The sequence below is a fragment of the Nanorana parkeri genome, unplaced genomic scaffold (genome assembly GCF_000935625.1).
Source record: "Nanorana parkeri isolate BGI_ZX_2015 unplaced genomic scaffold, ASM93562v1 scaffold620, whole genome shotgun sequence".
Taxonomy (NCBI): Eukaryota; Metazoa; Chordata; class Amphibia; order Anura; family Dicroglossidae; genus Nanorana; species Nanorana parkeri.
Window position 1 is genome coordinate 710,441 of NW_017306888.1, and position 24,737 is coordinate 735,177.

Sequence of the window (24,737 nt, forward strand, 5' to 3'; positions counted from 1 at the left end):
GATTGGCCGGGAAGCTGGCTCCACGCTCTCTCGTCCATGCTCTATCGGCTTCCCGGCCTCATGACGAGGGAGCATGGCGCCGTGTCATTACACGGCACCCTCCTTCCTGATTGCCCAGAAAGCCGGCTCCATGCTTTCTCACCTAGTGAAAAGAAGCATGGGGACAGCTTCCCTGCTAATCGGGAAGCCGGGTGGCGAGTCATTACACACTGCCTGGCTTCCTGAATGGGACTTCTGGTACTCGGTATTCGGTATCGGTGCATCCCTAATATATACTGTATAATACTGTATATTTTTAGGTTATGCTATGTGAATGAGAGCATGTAACAATTATAAAGTAGGTGTTATCTCATTCACTCGAGCCACATACGGAGAATCCCTCCCAGTGCTTAAAAGGGATCTGCGTTTAGAGACCAATCTACCAGGTCTCAGGGGGAGGTGAGCCTTTTTTCATAAGGGCGGAGAGCACGATACACCTGGGGACGGTGGAGGAATCACTTATTTACTGTATTCATGACACATTGGGGTTTTATTGGACTTGGGAATATTAATAGATTGTGACACATATGAATTGTGGACATGTTGAATATCTGAGCAATTCGTGGTGGTTATGAATTCATTTTTGATGAACACTGTGATGGAATTATTTGATTTATATTTATAGGTGTTTTTGTTACTTATATACTTTGTATTCAATTTTACACGGGGGATTTGTTATACATGAATTGTGGATACGTTGAGTACTCAGATAATTCACGCTGCTGATTAAATTTTTGGTGGTTACTGTCATGTTTAATACTGTATAGCACTGCTAAGTTTGGTTTTAGCACCACTGGATTCATGATTATATTTGTATTTAAAACATTTTTTTTAATGTACTTTAGTTTCACATCAAGGATTAATAGCGTGGCACTTTATTTTAGGATTTTACTTATTACCGCAATACGCTACATTGGTGTAGGTATTAGTGCTTGGCTGCTTTATTTGCATACTTTGGCACGGGAGTATATCGCACTCTCATTCAGCCACTTCGTAGCTACATTTCTGGATGCAATGCTTCCCTTAAACTGAAATGAGGGTGGTGCAGTGGGCATGCATCTTAGATTTTGGATTTAGATCGGTGGAATTGTGACTCTCTGGCTTGTTGAATCTAAGTGACTAGGTGTTCCCAGACCAAGTTACCAGCAGTAAGAGGTGGGTGTACCCAAGCAAAATGTTGGTATACTGTATTTCCTTTATTTTTTTTAATGCTAAATAATCAAGACTGACTGAATTGTAATTAGCATATGTACTTGAATAGTGAAGCTGTGCAGTCATGCTCAGGGTGAGGGTCTGGTTCACACTTAGATGCAGCCTGTGATGTTGCCCACTAATAAACACAAGCTGTTTCTGTCTATAATGGAATGTCTCTTGTTACTGAAGAAAAGCAAACTGCTCATTAGCCTCATAAGCCCAGGCACCGACTGTCACAGAGACACTGATGGAGGCCACATGTCTATAACTCTACAGGAAGAACAATGACTTATTCATGGTGGGAATTGGAGAAGAGGCCAGGCATATACAATAGTACCCATCTCCACGGAGTACCAGAATCTTTTCTGATTTCAGGCATCCAGCTTTTAACATTTGTACTGATATTTTGCAAACAACCAAAAGGTGAAAGGTTTCCTTAAACTGCCAGATCATGCTAATATATGTTTATTTTAGTACATTCACTGCAGATTTGAACCTGGTTTTGTCATGTAGACCCAGTGACAGGTATTTCTCTAACATCTTTAAACTAAGTGCTAAGTGGGAAGGTCTGGCTGTTATAATCACATGATTATTACCAGTTCCTGACCTGTAACAAGTGCGTGGAAGTCAACTGAAAAACCTTCAGCACTGGAGTTATGCCCTGCCCCCACCATCCCAGTATTACATTTTGAATCCATCACAAAGAGTAGTCAGGATAGTGGCAAAGCTCTGCCTTACATAAGACATTGAGCATCTACACTGAGTGGCCAGATTATTATGACCACCCCATCAGTACTTCGTTGGGCCACGAGATGACTCCACGAGATGACTTAGTTGGGCCACCTCGTGACTCCACGAGATGTTGAAAGGTGATGCGAGGAATCTGACACTGCACTGTTGCCCTTCTGTTGTCTTGTACCAGTCTTGCCACTCTCCGTTCTGCTCTAACATTGACTAGTCGCTGACGGCCACAATTCACACGTTCAGACCCAGATTTTCGGCTGACAGTCCAGTCTTTAAACACTTTAACAACAGCTGCTCTTGAACATTCAACAGATTCTGCTGTTTTGCTGATACTCGCCCCATGGCTCCGAGCGCCAACAATCATCCCACGTTCAAAGGCTGTTAAATCGCGTTGTTTACCCATAGCTTCAGAAAAAAATCACTTCTACTGTCGTGGTAAACAACCTGCTTCCCTATTTATAATGGTCTGGCCCTCTAGCACCTTCAGCGCGAAATTAAAGCTAATTATAGCTAATTTGCCCACAAATGTCAGGTGGTCATAATAAACTGGCCACTCAGTGTATAACTGAAAATGTTCATTATAACCAGCTCTAAAAAAAATACTTTTTTTTTCTTAGGTAACCTATCAGTGCTAAAGCTAAGGCTAATGCCACTAACACAATCTCATGGTAGATCAATACAAACATGGCAATCTCTATACTTCCAAGAGCTCCAATAAAACAACTTCCGATACTTTGGATCATCTTCAGTGTTTTCTCCTTATAGCAGTGGCATCCTCCATCTGTATTATCTCCATGGTACATAGCCAGGGTGATGTATTCCCTCCATCTACACTGAGGACAAGGCTCTATTTATAAACTCCAGGACCTGGTCATGAGTAAGCATTATTCTTAGAACCGATGAAAATAAGTGTTAAAAAGCCAAAGTCAAGTATGACTTTGCTATTCACACATTTGCTTCACCATAACAAGATGATTCATCTAATTTAGTAACATTGTCTTTTTTTTAAAAAAAAACCTCAATGATTCACAGATCAATTTATTTTTAGCTATGCATATTTCAAAACTTCCTTTCTTAGAGCTTTGAAATATTTTACTTAAGATTGTACAATCACTTATTTCCTGTCCAAACTGACTCTTCGCACCCAGTTATGTGTGAATAGGGTTAATAAATATAATATCACCATCACCCCCAAATAATAGATTCCAGTTGCAAAACTGTCCCTGGTCGGTAAATAAAATTATCTATTCTCTATATGGGGATCTGCTGGCCAAGGCTTTTTTAGAGGAAAAGAAAGACAGCAAGGAAGCGTGTTTTAGGGACCTATGGGGAAAAAAGGCCACCCATGTGACATGGCGAGTTTCCACCCAATGAAACAAGCTCATTTCAGCTGATTGTAATGAGGCCCAGTTCACACTTGGACATTTCTAGTGCAGTTAAATACTTGTGAAACTGTACCCAAAATACACTATATTGCCAAAAGTATTAGGATACCCCTCCAAATCATTGGATTCAGGTGTTCCAATCACCTCCATGGCCACAGGTGTATAAAATCAAGCACTTAGGCATGCAGACTGCTTCTACAAACACTTGTGAAACAATGGGTTGCTCTCAGGAGCTCAGTGAATTTATGTGTGGTACCGTGATAGATTGCCACCTGTGCAATAAGTCCATCCGTGACGTTTCCTTGCTACTAAATATTCCACGGTCAACTGTTACTGGTGTTATAACAAAGTGGAAGCAACTGGGAACAGCAACTCAGCCACAAAGTGGTAGGCCACGTAAAAAGACAGAGCAGGGTCAGCGCATGCTGAAGCGAACAGTGCGCAGAAGTTGCCAACTGTCTGCAGAGTCAATAGCTACAGACCTCCAAATTTCGTGTGACCTTCGGATTGGCACAACAACAGTGCGTAGAGAGCTTCATGGAATGGGTTTCAATGACCGAGCAGCTGCATCCAAGCCTTACATCACCAAGTCCAATGCAACACGTTGGATGCAGTGGTGTAAAGTAGGGATGCACCGATATATCGGCCGCCGAAACATACCGGCCGAAAATGGCACTTTTGGCATAATGCCGAAAGAGCCATGTTTCGGCCGATACATCGGCGCATCCCTGGTTTCTTTTCCCTCCGCTGGGCGCTGTTCCAGCGAGGAGAAAAGAAAGTGACAGCCGGCCGAGCGCTACGGTGGAGAGCGCTGGCGCTCTGCCGCCTATCACAGTCCGGCAGAGCGGTGTGGGGGCGGAGACAGCGCTGTCACAGGAGGCTGGGCTTTCCTCTCTACACCGCTCGATCAGCCTCCTGTGACAGTGTGTCAGAGAGAAAAGCAAGGTACACACACTCAGCGATCAGTAGTAAAGCACGCCCCCACTGGATTCTAGAGAAGTGGAGATGTGTTCTCTGGAGTGACGAATCACACTTCTCTGTCTGGCAATCCGATGGACGTGTCTGGGTTTGGTGGTTGCCAGCAGAACAGTACTTGCCTGACTGCATTGTGCCAAGTGTAAAGTTTGGTGGAGGGGAGATTATGGTGTGGGGTTGTTTTTCAGGGGTTTGGCTTGGCCCCTTAGTTCCAGTGAAGGGAACTCTTAAGGCATCATCATACCAAGACATTTTGGACAATTTCATGCTCCCAACTTTGGCAAAGGGTGGGCCAACTCAATATTAAACCCTACGGACTAAGACTGGGATGCCAGCAAAGTTCATGTGTGTGTAAAGGCAGGCGGCCCAATACATTTGACAATATACTGTATATGAGTTGTGCTATTATAGTCAATGGCACTTATGGGTTACTAACCAGCAGGTAAAAATAAGACTTGTTGCCAATGTTATTAATAGGAAGTTATAAGGCCAGTATAAATTCTGGGGAAAAAAATGTCACTCTAACTGCAGGTAGATCACAAAGATTAAAACAGTGGCTTTAATGGCAGAGATCTTATATATTTTGTGTTCAGTTTCTCATTTAAATGGAATGTATTAGATTTTGAATATGTTTATATAAATTGGGTCAGGAATAAATTTTAAGAAGTTTTGTTTCTCTTTCTTTAGTTTGGTAAATATTCTCTGCCAGAGGATTGATCACTAGACTACTATTCCCGGCTATCCTTGTGTGCAGACCTCAATAGCTCAAGCTCCAATGCATACACAGCTGATTGGATCGGAGGGATCCTTCTTGGCTTCAGATGGTTCAGTATAACCCCAGAGAGCAAACCGTTTCAGAAAATCCATAATTCTCTATGAATCTGTGTCATGAGAGCACCCCGTACTACGTGTTTCTTTGTAAATAAAGATTGTGTATAATTAATAAAAAATATATAAAACATCAGTTTAAAAAACAAATAATAAAATAAAACCAATGCAACACCATGACAGTTTCACACAAACATACTTTTTTCTTTACAAGGTTTTCACTCAAAAACAAACACACACGCAATCCAATCAAGACAATTTATGCCACTGCATTGGGTACACCGACAACCCCACCTTCCCCTTAATAAACTAAACACATAAAGTAAAAACATTTTATTAAAAGTAAAGCAACAGAATATCATCAAAGGTTTTTCTCATATTAAAAAGTAACAAACGTTATAAATAGTCTGAAAGAGCTCCACAGCTGTGTAAGAAAACAAGCCAGCAGTATTAATATGAGAAGAAGATGGGGTGAACTAGTTGTAAAGCATGGTACATGCAGATTGAAGGCGTTCTTGTTTATGTTACAAGCTGTCCGCATTAAAGTGAACAAACAGACAGATAATATATCACTGCTGAAATGTAATATTGGGTGAATTATAAGTGTTATTATAACAAATGCGTGGAAGGTTTAACGGCCATGTTCACGCTGGTGCATTTGTACGTGCAAGTCTGTTATATAGAATGACCTTCATCTTTATATCCCCCCCATATCAGCAGAGGAAGGCAGGCTGGGGGCGATAGGGGGGAATGCCTTCTGGACCATCACCGAGAGGGATAAAGCACCATCCACTATCCATACACGGCTAGATTTCTCTTCTTCCTCTATCCGTGCTAAACAGCTTGGATGGAGAAATCTGCACTGTGCGCTACTGCATTCAGACAGATGGCATCCACAGCTGTCAGAATATCCAAACAGTGACTGCATCTGATTGAACCAAGTCGCTTTTCAGTGGCCAATTTTCCCAGGAGGGCTGAATATTCAGGAATCGGCTGAAATTCAAACTAAATTAAAGCAGAAGTAAAGCAAAAAAAAATGGGGTGGGTAAGCCCACTTGAGCTTTAAGCCATAATGTGCTCAGCATATTAGCACATTATAGCAGACCTACCTGCCAAACCAATGCCCTCTAGTGCTGCACATCTCCCTCACCGGCGCTTCCATCTTTGCCCCGATCTCCTTCTGGGTTTTGAGTCTTCAGCCGTATGATTGGCTGGGCCCTGATGCCGGAAGGCCCGTGCATGCACATGGGAGTTACTTAATTTCTGCCTGCCCAGTCTGTGCACTGAGCTGCACATGTTCAGCTCAGCATTAAGAAAAAAATAATTGCTGAATGCCAATAAGGTGCTTTATTGGCAGAAGAGACTTCCTCAGTCTCTTCTGTCATAGAAAGCCTGACAATCAGCAGGGGTTTTTTTTCTACTTTACTTCCACTTTGAAGATAATGCAAAGGAAATTGTGTGCAACACACATCAGTTAAATGGGATGACCTAAACCAGGGGTAGGCAACCTTGGCTCTCCAGCTGTGCTGAAACCACAAATCCCATCATGCTTCTGCCTCTGAGCATCATGTCTGTGGCTTGCAATGCCTTATGGGATATGTAGTTTCAGCACAGCTGGGGAGCCAAGGTTGCCTACCCCTGACCTAAACCCTATTCTACATTTCATTTGCCAACTGGCCTCTGTCTAAACTAAGCCGTTGACGGAACCTAGGAGAAATAAGGACGCTGCTACTGCAGACCTCTAGCTGCCCGGCTGTCTCTTACTTGAAGGAATGGTCAGCAATGGAAACATACATCCCTTAGTACCTTCCAAAAAACACGCATATTGTAATACTTACCTAATTAGCAGCTCTGTGCTCCTTACGCCTACTGCCACCCACTACAGTCAGGGCAGCTAAACCCATGATTTCTGTCAAAGCTTATTATCTGTGCTTACACAAAGCCACTCACTGGCTGTTCTTGCCTGTACACCAATCCATGACAGAGAGCAAATGTGTTTTTCTTTTAGCAGACTAAGTAATAGAATAAGCAACTGCCTTTCTGCCCTGCAGCAGCTCAAAGCCTAGGACTTTGGTCCGGACTCCAGTCATTGTCTTATAAAGTTAATGCTTGCATGTGGTATGATTTGTAAAAAATGCACAGACTTTAGAAACATATGCTTTCCAAACCCCTTCCTTGCCTTGCCCCCCCCCCCAAAAATGACATATGCAATCTAATTGGCTGCTATAGGTGACAACTTCACTTTCCTTTCACATATTTCAACTTTGCAAATATTAAGAGATGCAAATTCACTCCAACATTTAAAACAGCATTTCACTCACACACTGCCATTAGAGTGTGTTCCAGTGCTTGGGTGTCCAGACATGCTTTACTGACACATTTAAGCCCCACTTTAAACCTTTGCAATGTAATATCGCAGAGGTGCTGCAGGGGGCATCATTGTGCTCTGCTGTAGGGCCATTTATTTTAATAGGCTGCCTAATGCAGCTAAATCACACTGAAAAAAGGGCATGCATCTTTTTTTAAATTGCACGGTAAGGCCTCATTCACACGAGAAAAGGCCGGCACGTGCAGCTCCGTGCTGCGTGCACGGCCGTATCGGGCAGCTCCTGGGAAGGACAGGTGCTGCACATCCGTGCGGGTGTCCGTACTCATACGCTGACAGGATGGCTCCTGTCTGCATCTGAGCTGGGACACCCGTATAGACCTACACTTTGGGTGAGCGTAGGGCGGCGTACTCACATAGAGAAGGACGGGGGCTCCATACTAACCACAAGCAGCACCTGTCCTTCCAGGGAGCTGCCCGATACGGCCGTGCACGCAGCACGGAGCTGTATGTGTCGGCCTTTTCTCGTGTAAATGAGGCCTAATAGGTTACCATGCGATATGGTGCCATACAACGCACATGTGATGGCTAGGTGTGTTGGGGTGTCAGTAAGAAATACTGGGACTGCAGTGCACCTAACATTGCAACAAGCACGCGCTCGTGCATCAGAAAGGTATGAATGTAGGCTTAGTGGAAGTTCTTTTTATAGGAGAACCTGTAAAAGGAATTCCACATTTATTTCTAACAATAGGAATTAAACTGCAGCACTAAAATGCCACAATAAATATTGTAGCCCTTTAGTTGTCAGGAATTCCAGCAACAGCTAAAATAAATTCATGTGAACTGTTTATCTGCCAAAATAATTGTTTAGCCACTCTTATGGTTCACACATTGCTGCCCTTTTGCACAGCCAGTCTGGTGACACAAGTGTTCAGTATTGCGGCCATGCAGCATCCCTGGTCACTTGCCCGCTTTTGGGGTTTTACAAGAGTGTCATTTTATTGTGTCCGCCTCCTTAAAAAAGGCTAAACACCTCCCCCTCAAAAAAACCTGTTAAAGCTGAAGTTTAATCTGCTTATATTATGCAATTGCCAACTCATTACATGCTAATGACATTTTAAAATGATTTTCAGTTTTCATTACATACCCTATTTTAGACCCATCACAGGGTCTTTGTGCTTCTCTATTCAATGCAGGTAGATAATAGCTGATGCGAGGGGCCAGCAGTGTGCTGTACGTAGCTTCCTTAAAACATCAGAGCACCATCTCTCAGTACTCCTGAGTACCGTGTTGCAAGCAACGGGATTGCTCTTGGGAGGAGTTATGCAAATATCAAAATGCCCTAATGGATGCATGCCAGTGTAGAGGTGCGGTGTTTCTAGGTAGACTGCATATGCATGGGGACCATGCTAGGTAAAGCCCACATGTGATGCTGAGCTTCCGCATTGAAAGAACTGAAATCCAATAAATGAAAGAGGGCCAATGACAGGAAGGCTGGGAAGAAAAGGGCTAGATGATGGTGGACATTCTTCAGCCAGGAAACAAGAAGGACTCAGACTTCCTGCAGCTTCAAATGCACACTATGGGAAGCTCACAGTGTGCAGTGAAGTCAGAGTGAGCAGTTTCAATACAGGCTCCTCTCTTGTACAACTATGCAAGACTGAAGGGAAGCCTGGAATTAATATAGAACTGGGCTATGGGATTGATTTGAATATTTTCTGGAGTTTTGCATCAAAAGGGGAAACTTTCTGATGCATTTCTACATTTACCTATTGAGCAGAATATACCGGTATGTTATAAATGACCACTTTACATGTAAAGGATTGCATTATAGTTTACAAAGGTCACAGAGGACTAGACAGGTCATCGGGAATCACTAGTGCTGCACCTTCTGGGTCATTGAAGACCAGCTAAGCTTTATTGGTTTATCACCAATGTCTAAATACTGCATACTACACCTCTGGGGGATAAAGGGAGCCATTGACATAACCCAGCCATGCCCAGGGACAATGAATAATACACCAGTGACTGTGCCATTATCCGAAGGATTCCCTCACTGCGTTCAACAGTCTTATGTACAGGCCGAGTTGTTCTTCCACATTCAGTAGTCAGGTTTCAGAAGCATTTTTTTGTATTGCTGCCTAATACAGGAAGCTTTGTGCCATTAAGTCAACTCTAGCTCAGGCTTCAGGCCTGTAATATGAAAATGGTGGAGCCCTCAGTGGAGAGACATAACAGAAATGTGGCACGCAAGGTATAGTCCTTTGACAAGGATATTCTTCAAGGAAAAGTCCTCGGGGGTTTACATGTCATGAAATGATAATCTAACACACGAAAACAAAAGTCTCTCTTTGCTTCATGTAAAACTTGTGCTCTTTGGTCAATGACCGCAGTGCGTGTTGTGCTTGGACAGGATCACGCATGCTCCAGAATCGGCTCCTCCTTGCTGACCTCCAGTCCATTCTTCCTCAGAAGTGTCTGTTTCTGGAGCCCTTTTAGCTTGAAGAGAAGGTCGCGAATGAATTCCTGTTAACAAAAAAAACAATTCCGATTAATGTGAATATTTAGCTATTCACTGAAGCAATGCAACTTTTTTAGGCCTCCAAACGTCCACAAGATCAAGAACATCAAGAAGCATCATATGTCTGTGCCCGGCAACTGGGTGTTTGCATACAGGCGTGGGAACTAGACTGTACAAATCTATGACAGGCTGACAAGTGCCATGGATGTACTCAGGTAACCGAACATTGAACCAGTTACATGCATACTGGGACATATGAGCAGTCCTGGACACAGACAGTTTGTGTCCAGGGCCACTCATCCGTCCCTGTATGAATTAACCGAGTCGATGGAGGCTATTGGTCTCTGCCAGCTGACATGTAATATCAACAATGTGTAGCTAGTGGTGCCCATGCCGCTGATTTCACTGAAGTTTACATATCGGCCCTTAATGAGTCGGTCATCTTTCGGTGGCACATACGCAAAGTGACCTCGGCCAGTTATTAATAAATGACTGAATGTTGGTATTCAGAGCACACTCCGCCACGGCATTAAATGACTCATTCAGGGCCGACATGTAAACATCAACACTGAGTAATCAGAAGCAGTGGCGCCACTTACTACGCATTCTTGATATTGATATGAACAGCAGCTGCCGCTAATAGGGTGAATGTACGCATGTAAACATTAGCACAAACTTTTGAATGCGGACAACATAAATAACACTGAAATTTATAGTCTTGGATGCAGTGTCCTCATTTATTGTACGCTGCCAGGGACAACTGTGCGAAAAAACCCAATAGACTTGTATTCTGATGTGTACAAAGCTATACACTGGATGCATCTGTGCACAGCATTAGCACCCGTGTGAATGAACCCCAATACTGAATAATTGACCTGTTACCAAGAACGCCGCAAGCAAAATAAGGGGTAAGTCAGAACTCCTGTTCCAGGTCAGCAACTCAAAAAGTACTGAAGCCAGCAGATCAACATAACAGCCAGGGAAATAGCATTTTTTTTAGAAGGAGAGGTCAGCAATGACTGCCTACATATTTCTCTTAGCATGGATTTCCTTTAAAAGTATTTTTGCTAAAAGTCGATATGTAGCTACAAAACACACACACACACACACGACAGTCCGCTTGCCTGTAAACAACAGGATGAACCACAAGTATTCAGAGAATGCAGTCCAGTTAGGTCAACTGTGATTGGTGAAGAAACAAAAGAAAGAATTTCAATTTCAATCAACCCCCTACAAAGTCTTCCCGCTTCCCCATATTTGCCCACGTCTCATACATTACTCAGATTCTACAGAAATGTAGAACATGAATATTTATAGCCGGTTCCACGCTAAAGGAGACAAATCTGGCCATCTGACACTAGCAAAAAAATAAATTAAAAAAAAAGAGTCACAGCTGTACAGATTCATTGAATAAACTGGCAAGTTTGTTGAAAGAGCCCCTGCACACTTCAAGTTCCTATCTTATTGGTTACAGCACTGTATGCAGTGCTGTGACCAATAAGATAGGAACTTGAAGTGACCACCATGGATGGCGCCGTGCAAAAACCTCAAAGAGGTGAAGGTGGGTCCCTTCCTTCACTGACCTGTCACTGTGTCACCTTGAGGAAGGGACCCTGTGCAGCCCCGAAACGTTGGCAATTTTGACCTATGTGATGTTATTTGCAATAGACAATATTTTCTTTGCAATTTTCTTTGCATTTTGGAGTGCTGGTGGCCTATCTTCACTTCACTGGCAAGATGACATCTATGGAGGGGGGGAGGGGCTAATCTAAATACAATGGTTTGTAATGTCCCATGCAGAATTGAGCTGTGAAGGACTTCTTATACTATTGGATAGATTCTGCAACAAGCTGACACATTCAAACGAGAAAATCCCCTTTACCCGGAGTGCAGAGTGCCGGTAAGTCACATCTCTGAAATGTAGTCCTGCTGCATTCTCTGCACTCCAAATAAAAGTGGATTTTCCCTTTCAAAGATAGAGCTCTGGGTGATGATACTTCCTTGCTGAGGATTGAGATTCATGTAATGGACATACACCATGGGGGGGAATTTATCAAAAACTGGAGTAGACAAAATCTGGAGCAGCCGTGTATGGCAACCAATCAGCTTCTCTCTTCACTTTGAAAATGAAAGAGAGAAGCTGATTGGTTGCCATGCACAGCTGCTCCAGGTTTTGTCTGCTGCAGTTTCAATAAATTTGCTTCTATGTGTTTTTTTTTCCCTTTTAGCCCCACAGGTTGAATGGGAAAAAACACTCAATTCCCCCATCCATACTGAGCAGCATGGATGGTGGAATCCTCCTCCCCAACAGGAGATTGTGTTCCGACAGCTGGCTCCCACCGCTGTAAAAATAGTGACTGCAGCAAATTAAAGAAGAAAATGTGCATATTATTTTTTTGCATTGGAGCCAACAAAGCATTGCAACCGCTATCAGTGAATTGCATGTGCAATGCTCTGGCTCCTGCAGATGTTCCCTCCCATCCGCATTGGTATCTCAGTACAGATATTCAGTAACATGGATGAGAAGAATAAACGGACTACAAATGATTCGATGTTGCCGCACTTGTATTTCACTGAGAACTACAAGTCCCTTTGCAGTGGTGGCTGATGGTACTTGTAGTCTCTCCATTACACACAGTTGTGCCGAGTTCAAAAACAACACAAGCCTGCGGACAGAAGAGCACCGTGATTCAGGTAAATTGGGGCCGTGTTCCAATGTGACCATGTTTCATCTGACATCCTGAATATGGGTGTAACATGAACCATGGTCAGAAAGGTGAACTTAGCCTTAAACTTGTATAATGGAAACAAGCAGTTCTCATGTTCTAATGAGTAACGCACAGCTGTTCAGTACTTCTCAAAGACCCTGTGATTCTAATACGCCCTTGCTAAAATTCTATCGAGTAAGCCCGAAATATGATGACAATGTGAGATTTTCTGCTAACACAAATTCTGAATAGGAAACCTTTGTAATGAGTTAGCAAGGAGGGGCAGTGTGGCCCCGAAGAGCCAATGTATCTGTGCATGGGAGGAGGAAATGACCTGGGCAGATGTCACTGCTTAGCTATAATTCACAGACAAATATGAAATCCTCCGAATGGAATGTTACATAGGCTGGTTATATGCTGTACAATTCCACTATGTACATCTTCACAGCAAGCTGTGTAAAACCTCCACCTCCTGCACTAATAATCCATATACCACGAAGGTTATTTACATAGAACAGGTGATACAGTGCCCTATAACAACCAAACGCCATTCTTTATTCATTTCGATTGGTCAGGTCAGTTCTCTCTACTCTCTATTAAACAGAACTGCAAAGTCATTTTATTGAGTAAATATTTTGAGTCATAGCTGGAATGTTTAACAATTAGTAAGTTTGTGTTTGTCACATAATTAAGTTTGTTATACAATATTACCAAAGCTGTATTACAGAGATTTGTAGATTATTTATCTATTGGCTCCATGGATTTAATCATAAATCATTCAGCCACTTAGGCTATCTGATGGTCAGGCCGGACTTGTTAATTTTCATCAAGATATAGAGACACTGAGCATCACACATCTAAGCAGGTATCAGAGCAAATATGGCTGCTCCCGTGTCCATATATATTACAAACCATAGATAGAAATCTGATTTTTATTGCATTAAATGTACACTACAATAATTTGCACAGTATATACAATGTTTTATTGATAAAATATTTTTTGTTTGTTGTAGTTGTCACACACCTTGTAAAATCTATATATATATATATAGTAAAAGTAAAACAAAAACAAAAAACTAATACGGAAACAAAAAACTAATACGGTTTACCCATTTACTATACATACAGTATGTACACATATACACACACACACACACTATTTATTTTTTTGGCTTTTATTTAAATCGTATTACTGTATATACTTTTGTTCCCCATGGTCCCTGTGTGTGTTGTAAAGTAGCCACCACTCCAAGCTCACTCCCGTGATGGACTACAATCTCAGGTTTAGTTTACTACATTGTATTGAGATTGTAGTCCATCACACAAGTGAGCTTGGAGTGGTGACTACTTTACAACACACACAGGGAACATGGGGAACAAAAGTAGCCACCCTCCAGAAGGAAGGACAGTGTCAGCACCAATTCAGAGATGATTTGAGGATCTACAGCCGAGTGCTACACAAATAAGATACATTTTTGTTAATAGTTAAGGTAGTTGAATGTATTTTTAATATTTAACTCCTGAGTTTAGTGTCACTTTATGACTTTATACTATACACATTATTTCATTAAAATATTTTTATTTTATTTTAATGTCTGCAACATACTTAACCACCCATTGTGGCACCATCTGATGTTTTAACAGTGTGGAAACATTAAGAACCATCAACCTCTGCATCTTCAAACATCCTATTGTAATTACTTGGAAAAACAAAATTTCCCACAAATCTTAAAGAGGTTAATAAGGCCAGCTCTGAGTAATACTGAATGACAGGGTGTTGCATTCTTCCTTTAACACTAACAAATCACACGGTCACTGACAGAGAGAGGGCAGTTTACTTGCTCCAAAAGTAGCAGACAAACTTGGACCAAGTCTTGTCATTCACACATGCCCTGCTGATCCCCTGGGATCAGCAGGGAATATTTAGGTTGTTCTGGGTTTGTCCATATGAGGAAGAAGCTAAAACTTCAGATTGCAGGCTGAAATTGTAACCATAAAAATACAGTCAAAGCCTCCAACACCATGACAAAAACAAGAAACCACTAGAACCCAGAATAAAATCAAGATAAAGGAGAAATCCAAGCTTTTTTCATGAAATATACAGCCCCAAACTAAAACTTTGTAAATTAAATGCTTTTTAAATCAAGATAATGGGAGATACAAGATAAACTATACACCAAGTAATCTTGTGCTATTATAATCAGCACCCTTGCCGCTATCCACCCATGTCACCCTTGACATGAGCTCTTCTGAAGCTATAGTGACCACTGGACTATCACTAATGGCCTGTTGCTTGGATAAAAGAAATAACAATCAATAAACTATTTTTGCTGCTAAACTCTTTGGGAGAGAAGACACAAAAATACACTTGCTGAGCTGCCTTCCCATCAACCACGCAGAGCAAATTTAATGTTAAACATTTTAAATGTTGTAAGAGGGCCAAGTTGAAGCCCAATTGTACCTTCTAATGATACTAAACACAGGAGTTAAATCTTAACAATGCATTCAAGTACCCCATTTACAATACTGGACCGTATTTGTGTATCATTCGGCTGTAGATCCTCAAATCATCTCTGAATTGGTGCTGACACTGTCCTTCCTTCTGGAGGGGGGCTACTTTTGTTCTCCATGGTCCCTGTCTGTATTCAAAAGTAGCCACCGCTCCAAGATCACTATTGTGATGGACTACAATCTCAGTACAAATTAGTAAACGAAGCATGAGATTGTAATCTATCAGAGAGTAAGCTTGGAGCGGTGGATACTTTACAACACATTCAGGGACCATGCAGAACAAAAGTAGCCCCCCTCCAGAAGGAAGGACAGTGTCAGCATCAATTCAGAGATGATTTGAGGATCTACAGCCGAGTGATACACAAATAAGATACATTTTTGCTAACAGTTAGGCCTCATTCACACTAGAAACGGCTGGCACGTACAGCTCCGCGCTGCGTGCACGGCCGTATCGGGCAGCTCTCGGCAAGAACAGGTGGTGCATGTGATTAGTACGCAGCCCCTTTCCTTCTCTATGGAAATATGCGGCTGTATGCCGCCCTACGCTCACCCGCACTACACATCCGTGCGGGCAGTGGCGTAACCAGAGTTATGGGCGCCCGGGGCAGAACATTTTTTTTACGTGCGGGTGTCCGTACTCGTACACTGACAGGATCCTGTCTGTGTCTAAGCCGGGACGCAGCACCTGTTCTTCCCGGGAGCTGCCCAATACGGCCGTGCACACAGCACGGAGCTATACATACCGGCTATTTCTAGTGTGAATGAGGCCTTAAGGTACTTGTATACAGATTTAACTCCTTAACTCCTGAGTTTAATGTCTGTTCATTTTTGGAGCCAGATTGGGATAACACCTATGCCGTTCTGGCTCCAAAAATTTACATAAAACATGATGAACCTATTTTATGTTTGTTAAATGTTTCCATTTACATTGCATAACTTAAAAAGATAAAAATTGCTAGCCCCCTAATTTTAGGGAAGGTTTTGTGCAAAGTTATGTTTACTCTAATTAACCCTGTCTGTGCTGGAAGATTTTATTGTCAGTTGTAAATCAGGTTTGAACACTGTTTGTCCAAACAATGGGTTAAAGCCTTCAAGGCATTTTGTTAATGACAGGGAGCTCAGTCTGCCCCTCTATTTTCACTCTCAAACTGCTTAGAGTAGCCTGGAATCTGCACAAAGGCTTTCACCAAAGAAAAGTTTGAAAGGTAAGAAATATGTTTGTAAAAAATATTTTAGGTATGCTGTGTGAATGGGAACACATAACAAAATAATAGATGGGTTTTTCTCCAATTTGACTGCAAAATTGGAAATACACTTTAAGCTTCAGTTAAATCAGCAGCTCGTTTTCTTTTGAAAGCAGCGGCAACCCGAGTAGAAACACCTGTCTCTTCCAATAGGTGCAGAGGGGACCCTTGCTCTCTGTGGGGAAGCAGGGGTTTCAATGCAGAGGTCCAACACACCCCCTATTAAAGGAGAACTATGGGGGTCAGTGTTTTTCCCCATAGTTCTCCTTAGGGTAACGGGAGGACACAAACTAGCGTCCTCCCGTTACCCTAAGCTCAGTATACGGCGAGCTACAGCTCGCCGTATACTGAGACGCCGCACCTGGAGCGGAGCCTGGCATAAAACTCTGCAATCACAAAGCTCATGCTCCCAGCTGATTGGAGAGAGCTCGAGCTCTGACTCAGCAGATGTCATGTAGCACCTCTGCAAAAAGATCACTGCTTTACCACAGAGATCAAGGGTCCGTCTCTGGAGCATGCTGGCAGGAAACAGACTTTTTTACACAGGCTGTTTGCTGTTCTAGAAATAAAACTAGCTGTAAAGCTGGCCATACACCTTACAATTATCTGCACTTTTTCCATCTGACCACAGGAAATCTGCAGATAAATTGTAAGGTGTATGGCCAGCTTAAGACACTGAACATTGTTTGTTTTGATGTACCTGAAATGTATTTAGCAGATTTAAACTAAGGTTGGGCTTTAAAATAAGCGAAACTTGAAAAACAGTGACAAGAAAGGGGAATTCCATACCTCTGTGTTGTTTTTACATAACCTCAGCAGCATCTGAAAAACAAGGAAGAAAAAGAAAATATTACACAATCCGGTAAATGTAGTACATATTTTATTGTTAAACTTTAACAACATTTTATGACAGCATTCTTTTTATATCAGGTATATATAAACTAAGAGCTGCGCTTGAGGATTAGCTAAGGTTTCATGCCTGTCGTTGTAACTCATGAAAGGTTGACACTGTTCAGCCCCTGCATGGACCACATTTTACAATAAAATGTAGACCTGAACTGGTTTGTTTGTAGAGCCGCCCGATCGCTTGTACGTAGCTGGAGAGTGTGTGCTTCTCCCTCAGCTGCTGCCAGCTATCCCGGGCTCCGCCGTCCCCCGTGTGGGCCCAGAACCAGCAAGACAGGTCTGTGTGCCTCCATTGGAGGGAAATCAGCACACATCCAACGGCTGATCTCCCCTCCAATCACTGAACACAGAAGCAGTGTGTGTTACATTACTTCCAGTTTCAGACTGTCATTTCTCTGGTTCCTGTGGCCAGAGAAGAAGATGATGAAGCACAATCTGTGCTTCATCAGCTTCTTTGGATTCCATAGGTGACACTAGGGATCTAATAGACTCCTGATGTCTCCATAAAGAGGACCTTTTACATCCACTTTGCTATTACATAGGGGGTTTCGTATGATAGTAATAAAGTTAAGTGTAAAAAAAAAAAAAAAAAGCTACAAAAATGAAAGTCACATATACAACAAATTTAAACACAAAATTTTTTTTTTAAGTCCTCTGCCCCCACATACATTTACATACAAATGCAAACACATGTCGGGTGCGCCTGCAAACATCGGAGTGAGGGCTATAATTCTGGGGCCATCAATCACTGGTAACACTAAACTGATGAGTGGTAAAAGCTTTTAATGCGTCGCCTGTGTTTTTTCCCATTTTACTGGTACATGCAATTTTATAGGCTTGACATGTTTGGTATCTCTTTACCCAACACAACCCCACTCTTATATTTCTCCAAAAAATGATGTGTTATATTCTGCTTCTGTTCACTACAATTCATTTTATGTGTATTTGATCCTACAAATATTGGTTTGATAAACATTTGCGCAAATATTGTGTGACATAAAAAATTGCATCTAGCATTTTTTTTTTTTTTATTGCACAGGGCCTCTGCTTTCAGAAAATATATAATAGTTTGGGGGTTTTATAGCTGTTTTCTAGGCAATAAAAATCCATTTTTTTTATCATGTGTTTGAAAAAAGAAATTGCTCCGGACGGCAAGTGGTTAAGACAACACCTACCTATCCCCATGGCCACCAATCACCATGGCACATACTGTGTGGTGCAGTTTCTTTAGCTCACAGGAAACTATCCCTACCATGAAAAGGTCAGTTTTTTGTTTTTGCCCTCCAGGCCCAATGTTCCCAGTCCTCCTTTAATATCTATGGGCACAGTCACAGAAGAGAATCCATAGACAGGGTGTAGAATGGCCCCATCATCTTTCTCTGAATTAGGTGTTATGTACTCGGATTCAAAATCATAAAATCGCAAATTGTTTTCCCATGGGTAAAGTCTTTCATTTAGTGATGCGATTAATATGATGGCTGTCTGTGGGGGAGAAGGAAAATAGCTAACTAGTTACAAAAGTAGACAGTTATTTGGATAACCCCCTTTATTTGTCACCACTTTTCCTCCCTTTTATCTGCTCCAAGCTTGTGGGAACGGATTCTGCTACAGACCACATCAAAGCTGACTTTGACTCCATGGTTGCTAAGAAAATACCAGTAAGGACAAACACAGATTACAGCTATCAGCACTAGTTTATTCATCTATAGGCAGATGCTTGGAGGGGGTCTATGTCATTTTAGTGGCTACCGACCTCGATCACAGCTAAACTGCAGCCCAGATCTACAAATAAATCTTATAACAACATCTGAAACCATTACACTATACAAGGTCTGGAAAAGGGCTCTGTAGGAAATAGCTGGAAAGCAATTAAAGGAGAACTATGACATGAGTGATTTCCACTCACCTCATAGTTCTAGCCGACCTGTGACAATGAGACTGTCACAGGTCAGCTCAGTAGATCGGGAGGTGAGAGAACACATACCGGGTTCCCTCACCTCTCGATCCTGTCACGGCTCTCTGCTGTGACAGGGGAGGGGCTGGATTCCCCTCTCCCCGCTCCGATCTGCCAGCGCTGACTGGCGGAACGGACGGGGGAGGGGGGTGGGTACAGCTGGCTCTGCCTCTAGATAGGCAGAGCCAGCTGTCACTCACGCAGCTGGGCGGATCCCGTCATCTAAGTCGGGATCCGCTCCATGTGCGGCGTCTCAGTATACCGCGAGCTGTAGCTCGCGGTATACTGAGCTTAGGGTAACGGGAGGAGGCTAGTTTGTGTCCTCCCGTTACCCCAAGGAGAACTATGGGGAAAAACACTGACCCCCATAGTTCTCCTTTAAGTGATTTTCTCATATCAGTACCCTCAATTGAAGAAGAATTAGGATCGAATTAAGGGAAAAAAAAGAGGATATTATTTTAAGACGAGGAGCTCGTGAAATCAGAAAAATACAACTGATTATTAGTTTTAAAATCTCATTATGGCAATGAAGGGGGAGCAATTAACTTTAACCCTTGAAAATAACTTGTCATTGGCAAATTCGCTTATGGAAAAGCATATTTGAAGTGTATCACAGGAGCCTACTTCTGTTTTTTTTTTTTTACTGGTTTAGACCTTCTCAGCTGTGACAAGATGTGAAACAGGGGTAATCATAAAGAGGAACAAAACATTTAAATGCCTCTGTGCATTTCCCAAGAGAACTAAGGGGGATTATAGTAAGTTTATATATACTAAAAAGTTTTTAAAGCTGAACTCTGGGATCATGGCTCTTTTTCAGATAAATGTCATTTTCCACATGCATAGTACACACGCACATTTACATATAACATTTAGAGTTTAAAGTGATATTAAACCCTTGTTTTTTTAATTCTCCAGAGGAACTCCACTTGTGTAGCTGTTTTTTTGTTTAATACTGCCCATTTAAAAGTATTTTTTCTCCAGATTTATCACAGTTTACAGGTATCTCCTTTGCATAGTAAGTTGCAAAGGGGACATCCGTGCACGCGCGCTCCCAGCAGCCATGCTGTGTGCGTCCATTGACACACACTGCACTCAACAAGCCACACCGCTGTTCCCGCCTCCTCACAGTATCTTGACAGGCAGGTGGAGCAGCCTATCGCTGCCCTGCCTTCAGTGGCTTTTGAACTCTCCTTTCAACCTGTAACTTTAGGGAAACATTGCAAATCGCCTGTGAGCGGTGAACGTGGAGTATAGGTATGTGTTTGGGGGTGGGGGGCATAGAAAGGTAGCCGGGTGATTTTTTCCTTAATGCAGAGAATGCATTAAGATAAAAAATGAATAGCCTTTAGTACTACTTTAAATGGGCAGAAATATCATATTTTAAGACCTCTTGGGGTTGATTTACTAACCTTATAAACACGCCACGAACAAGTATACACCTCTGTAGTGTGTTCCCTCCCAGCATGATCTATGGGTGGAATCTAGACACCTTTGTAGTGTGGATTCCTTTGGGTTTGATCGAAGTGTGTGCTGGCTCCGTCGGTTTGCTGGAGGGCCGCTGATGAGGTGGTGATGGCGTCCGTTGGTGCCGGGGAGGTCCCGTCAGGTCCGAGGATGGAAGGGGGGCGCTGGTTGGTGTCCTTCCCTGTGAGGTGGTGATGTCGGCCGGTTTGAGCGCACTGTTGCTGAGGCGGGCGCAGTTGTCGCAAGTTCCGGTCTGGCCTGAAGGAGGTGTACAGGGCGTCCCAGACGTGGGACGGAGGTTTCCGTTATTATGGCTACGTGGCAACGCGTTTCGAAGATGTAGTCTTCCTTGTCAAGCCAGGGTCTCTCCTCCAGCCCTCAGACAAAATGTAAGTGACATCTTCCATTAGCACCTACTCACACACACAAGTCTTTGCGCCCTTAACATGCCTTTTAGTTATAGCCCCCCGTAGTCTTCCTGGCTTGACAAGGAAGACTACGTCTTCGAAACGCGTTGCCACGTAGCCATAACAACGGGAACCTCCGTCCCACGTCTGGGACGCCCTGTACACCTCCTTCCGGTCAGACCGGAACTTGCGACAACTGCGCCCGCCTCAGCAACAGCGCGCTCAAACCGGCCGACATCACCACCTCACAGGGAAGGACACCAACCAGCGCCCCCCTTCCATCCTCGGACCTGACGGGACCTCCCCGGCACCAACGGACGCCATCACCACCTCATCAGCGGCCCTCCAGCAAACCGACGGAGCCAGCACACACTTCGATCAAACCCAAAGGAATCCACAGGATCAAGCCCCACCACAGAGACCCGGACGTCGATGACGGCACACCCATGTGAACCTCATGGTGAGTTACTACACTCTCTTTTTCTTGGCACCATCACTTATGCCTCATGTGTTACCTCTGTCTCCCTCTCGCCATTAACATCGAACGGAGCATCTGACGTGACAGAAAACCTCCATCAACTACCCCCCCCCCTCCCCGTTCTCAAAGGGTAGTAGCGCTTTAGACTCCGCCATTTGTTTTGTCTTATATATGCATCATGTGCATGATTTCTCCATATATGGCATTATTGGAAATATGCTTTTAGAGACTTGCATGCCGCTATTTGAGCGGCGTGTAGCCTATGGCGCATGCTACATGACGCGCACGTACGTAAATACATAAAAACGCGCCATAACGGCGTGAAAATGTGACACGTTGCTCGTGTTTGGTTGATAAATACGTTTTGCTGTGTACAAATGCACACGCACCTGGTGCGTGCGTGTGTTTAGGTTAGTAAATCACCCCCCTTATGTCACTCCAAAATGGCAGAGATTCTGGCAATAGGTGGAAGCTGAGAGGAGAGTTCAGGTAGCTGCTGCACTTCATCTCTGAACTCCATGTCCCATGATTCCTTGGGACACTAGTGCCAGGGGTGTTCTCTTTCCCTTTGTCACCAACCACGGTGGTCATCGGCCAGATAATTTTCCTTGCACAACAAGGAAAGTATTCTACAGTACATGAGAGCAGTCTTCCTCATTTTTAAACATTGCCCTCTCCATATCAAGCCATGATACTGCTTTTGCAAAGCATTCTGTGTTATCTAAAAAGAGAGCGCAGTAATAGTTTTTTACTTTGTGATAGTCCATATTGAAAATGCATAGGAAGAGAAGGTGCTACTCTGAGTTAGCTTAATAACCTCACGACTGACCAACTGTTCTGAGAGGACGTCAGAATACCTGATAACGCGCTGTCGGACAATCAGACCAATCAGAGTGGCTCTGTGCCTAGTGATTGTTATCATGGTAAACACAATGTAAGCAAAGCCCTCTTCTTCCGTTGCTGCTGCCAATTGCATCCAGCAGATACCCAGCTACAACCAGCACCAAATGTTTTATTTTTGTAGTTCAGTTTCCTAACCTGTAATCTGCTTCTTCTCTGCTCGTCTGTTTCCAAGTCCAGAAGATCATCAATGTTCACCTCATCCGGCATGTCTACCTCCTGCATCATGGAAAAAGAAGACGATTAGTAATGAGAAGATTGGTTATCATAGTTCAACATTGGCTGATATCCAGCTTTCTAATATGATCACATTTGTGTGGAGGAAGCCGTAGAGGAAATGGGGAGTGTGTGTACAGTGAGCCTCCAGGATGGCTGCTAGGTCTCACAGGGGCCCTTAAACCCACTAATAGAGTTATTATTCAGTAATCACCAGAGCTGCACAGTTCCTGGAAAGCAGTCAGGTCTCCACTGGGAACCAGTATGCCAGAGATAAGTCACCTCTGAGACATTTAGAGGTCACACTGTTGTCTTAGCTAAATGACCTCACCACACAGCCATGTTTAATGAGTGAAATAAGAGCCTCACTTCTGTAAATAAATTCAAACCATCAATAACTCTTAAAGTGGGCCTGTCACCCACGGAAACTATAAGCTGGCGCCATGATCTGCCTAGCTATCCACTAGGGATGAACTAGAAATAATTTAAGGAAAACGGAACAATTTATTAATAAACTCCCGGGTGCAAAATTTGCACTAAAGTGAAACTCTGGAAGCCTTGATACTTATCTCACCAAAAACCAACACAGTACACCTAAAGACATGCCTGGGGATGCTTGCAACTCTACCTCTGCAGAGGTTTGGGACAACTCTAGCTCTGCAGAGGTTTTGGACAAGCAGTATGTGAATTACTAGGGCAGATGAGTAAAGATTTCAGGGAATTCTTGTACTGCCATAATGACTGTAAGATAAAGTTTTAAGCAGTTTGACAAAATCAGAGTGAAGACCAAAATGCAAAGAAATATTTGTAGAACATTAAACTGCAAATTAGCATCACTTGTCTATTTTTACCTAAAACACAAGCTTCCCTTAAAGCAGAAGTGAAGTGTTCTATTAAAAAAGGTGTCTGCAATTATTTTTATGTGCACCAAGCAACGCATATACATTTTTTTGCTGAAGTGCTTTGTGTGTGTGTGTGTGTGTGTGGGGGGGGGGACCATGCCATTCCTTGATTCCCCAGGAGCCACCTGGGCATCCAGAACTGCTGGTGTGTAGCACAGATAAAGCCTCATATTATACAGCTATGTACAAGTTGCATTTAGCTGCTCTGCCCCTCTTTTTGAACAACATCTCTCTCTTCCTCAGTTGCCCCCCGCCCCCTCCTTTTGGTCTGATGTATAGACCTCTATTAAAAAAATGTACTGTTGAACTATGAAAAGTATTTCACAACACTAAAACTTTCAACCGGACTCTAAAATATTATATTTATTTTGAAAACCAGTATAAAGGAAAAGTAGTAAAAGCCGTCTTTTTATAATTAATTCTTATGATTGTAATTTTTGTATCCCTCTCTCTCTCTTTCTCTCTCATGTCTCGGAAGGGTGGGAGTTTTAACTCTAACATTTGTATTTTAACTGTTTGCTATGTAACGTTTATACATGTGAATAATGTGAAGCATTTTTGATGAGAAAGGTATAGTGAGCGAAAATAAAGAAATGGCGTTAAAATGACTAGTTAGTTAGCTAACCCCATTTGTATCTATCAGTCCCATGCTATGGGAAATGTTTCTTTACTCAGATTTTATATATTTGCCTCATGAGGTCACCTTTATGTAAAGTGGTACTGCCCATTGTCTTCTAGGTCTAGATCTAAGTAGAAAATAACATCCGATTGGTTGCAATAGGCAACCTAGAATCCTAGATGGTCATCTTTGATCCAAATTTTATGTAATAGGACCAAGACTGTGCAGAGCGGGTGTACATTAACCCCTTCGTGACTGACGACGTACAGTGTACGTCGCCAGCATCGGGGCTGTTTAAACAGACTCCCGGCGACTTTTGCCGCCGGGACTCTGTTTAAACTTGTAGAGCCGACTGTCGGCTTTACAACAGAAGCGATCCTGGCGACTTACCTGTCGCCAGATCGCTTCTGCGTCCC

The 24,737-nt window shown here is 42.9% G+C and overlaps 1 protein-coding gene across 1 annotated transcript in view; it reads right to left on the reverse strand.

The window, feature by feature from the left end:
- Positions 1-9,655: 9,655 nt before the first annotated feature.
- The window catches only part of PPP1R14A (protein phosphatase 1 regulatory inhibitor subunit 14A), a 30,954-nt gene continuing 15,872 nt past the window's right edge, over positions 9,656-24,737 (reverse strand). Inside the window, exons 3-5 of the mRNA XM_018562986.1 lie at positions 22,723-22,803; positions 17,265-17,297; positions 9,656-10,017 (exon numbers count right to left, since the gene is read on the reverse strand). Coding sequence (XP_018418488.1) covers positions 9,907-10,017; positions 17,265-17,297; positions 22,723-22,803 — 225 coding nt within the window. The 3' untranslated portion in view covers positions 9,656-9,906. The remainder of the gene's footprint in view (positions 10,018-17,264; positions 17,298-22,722; positions 22,804-24,737) is intronic.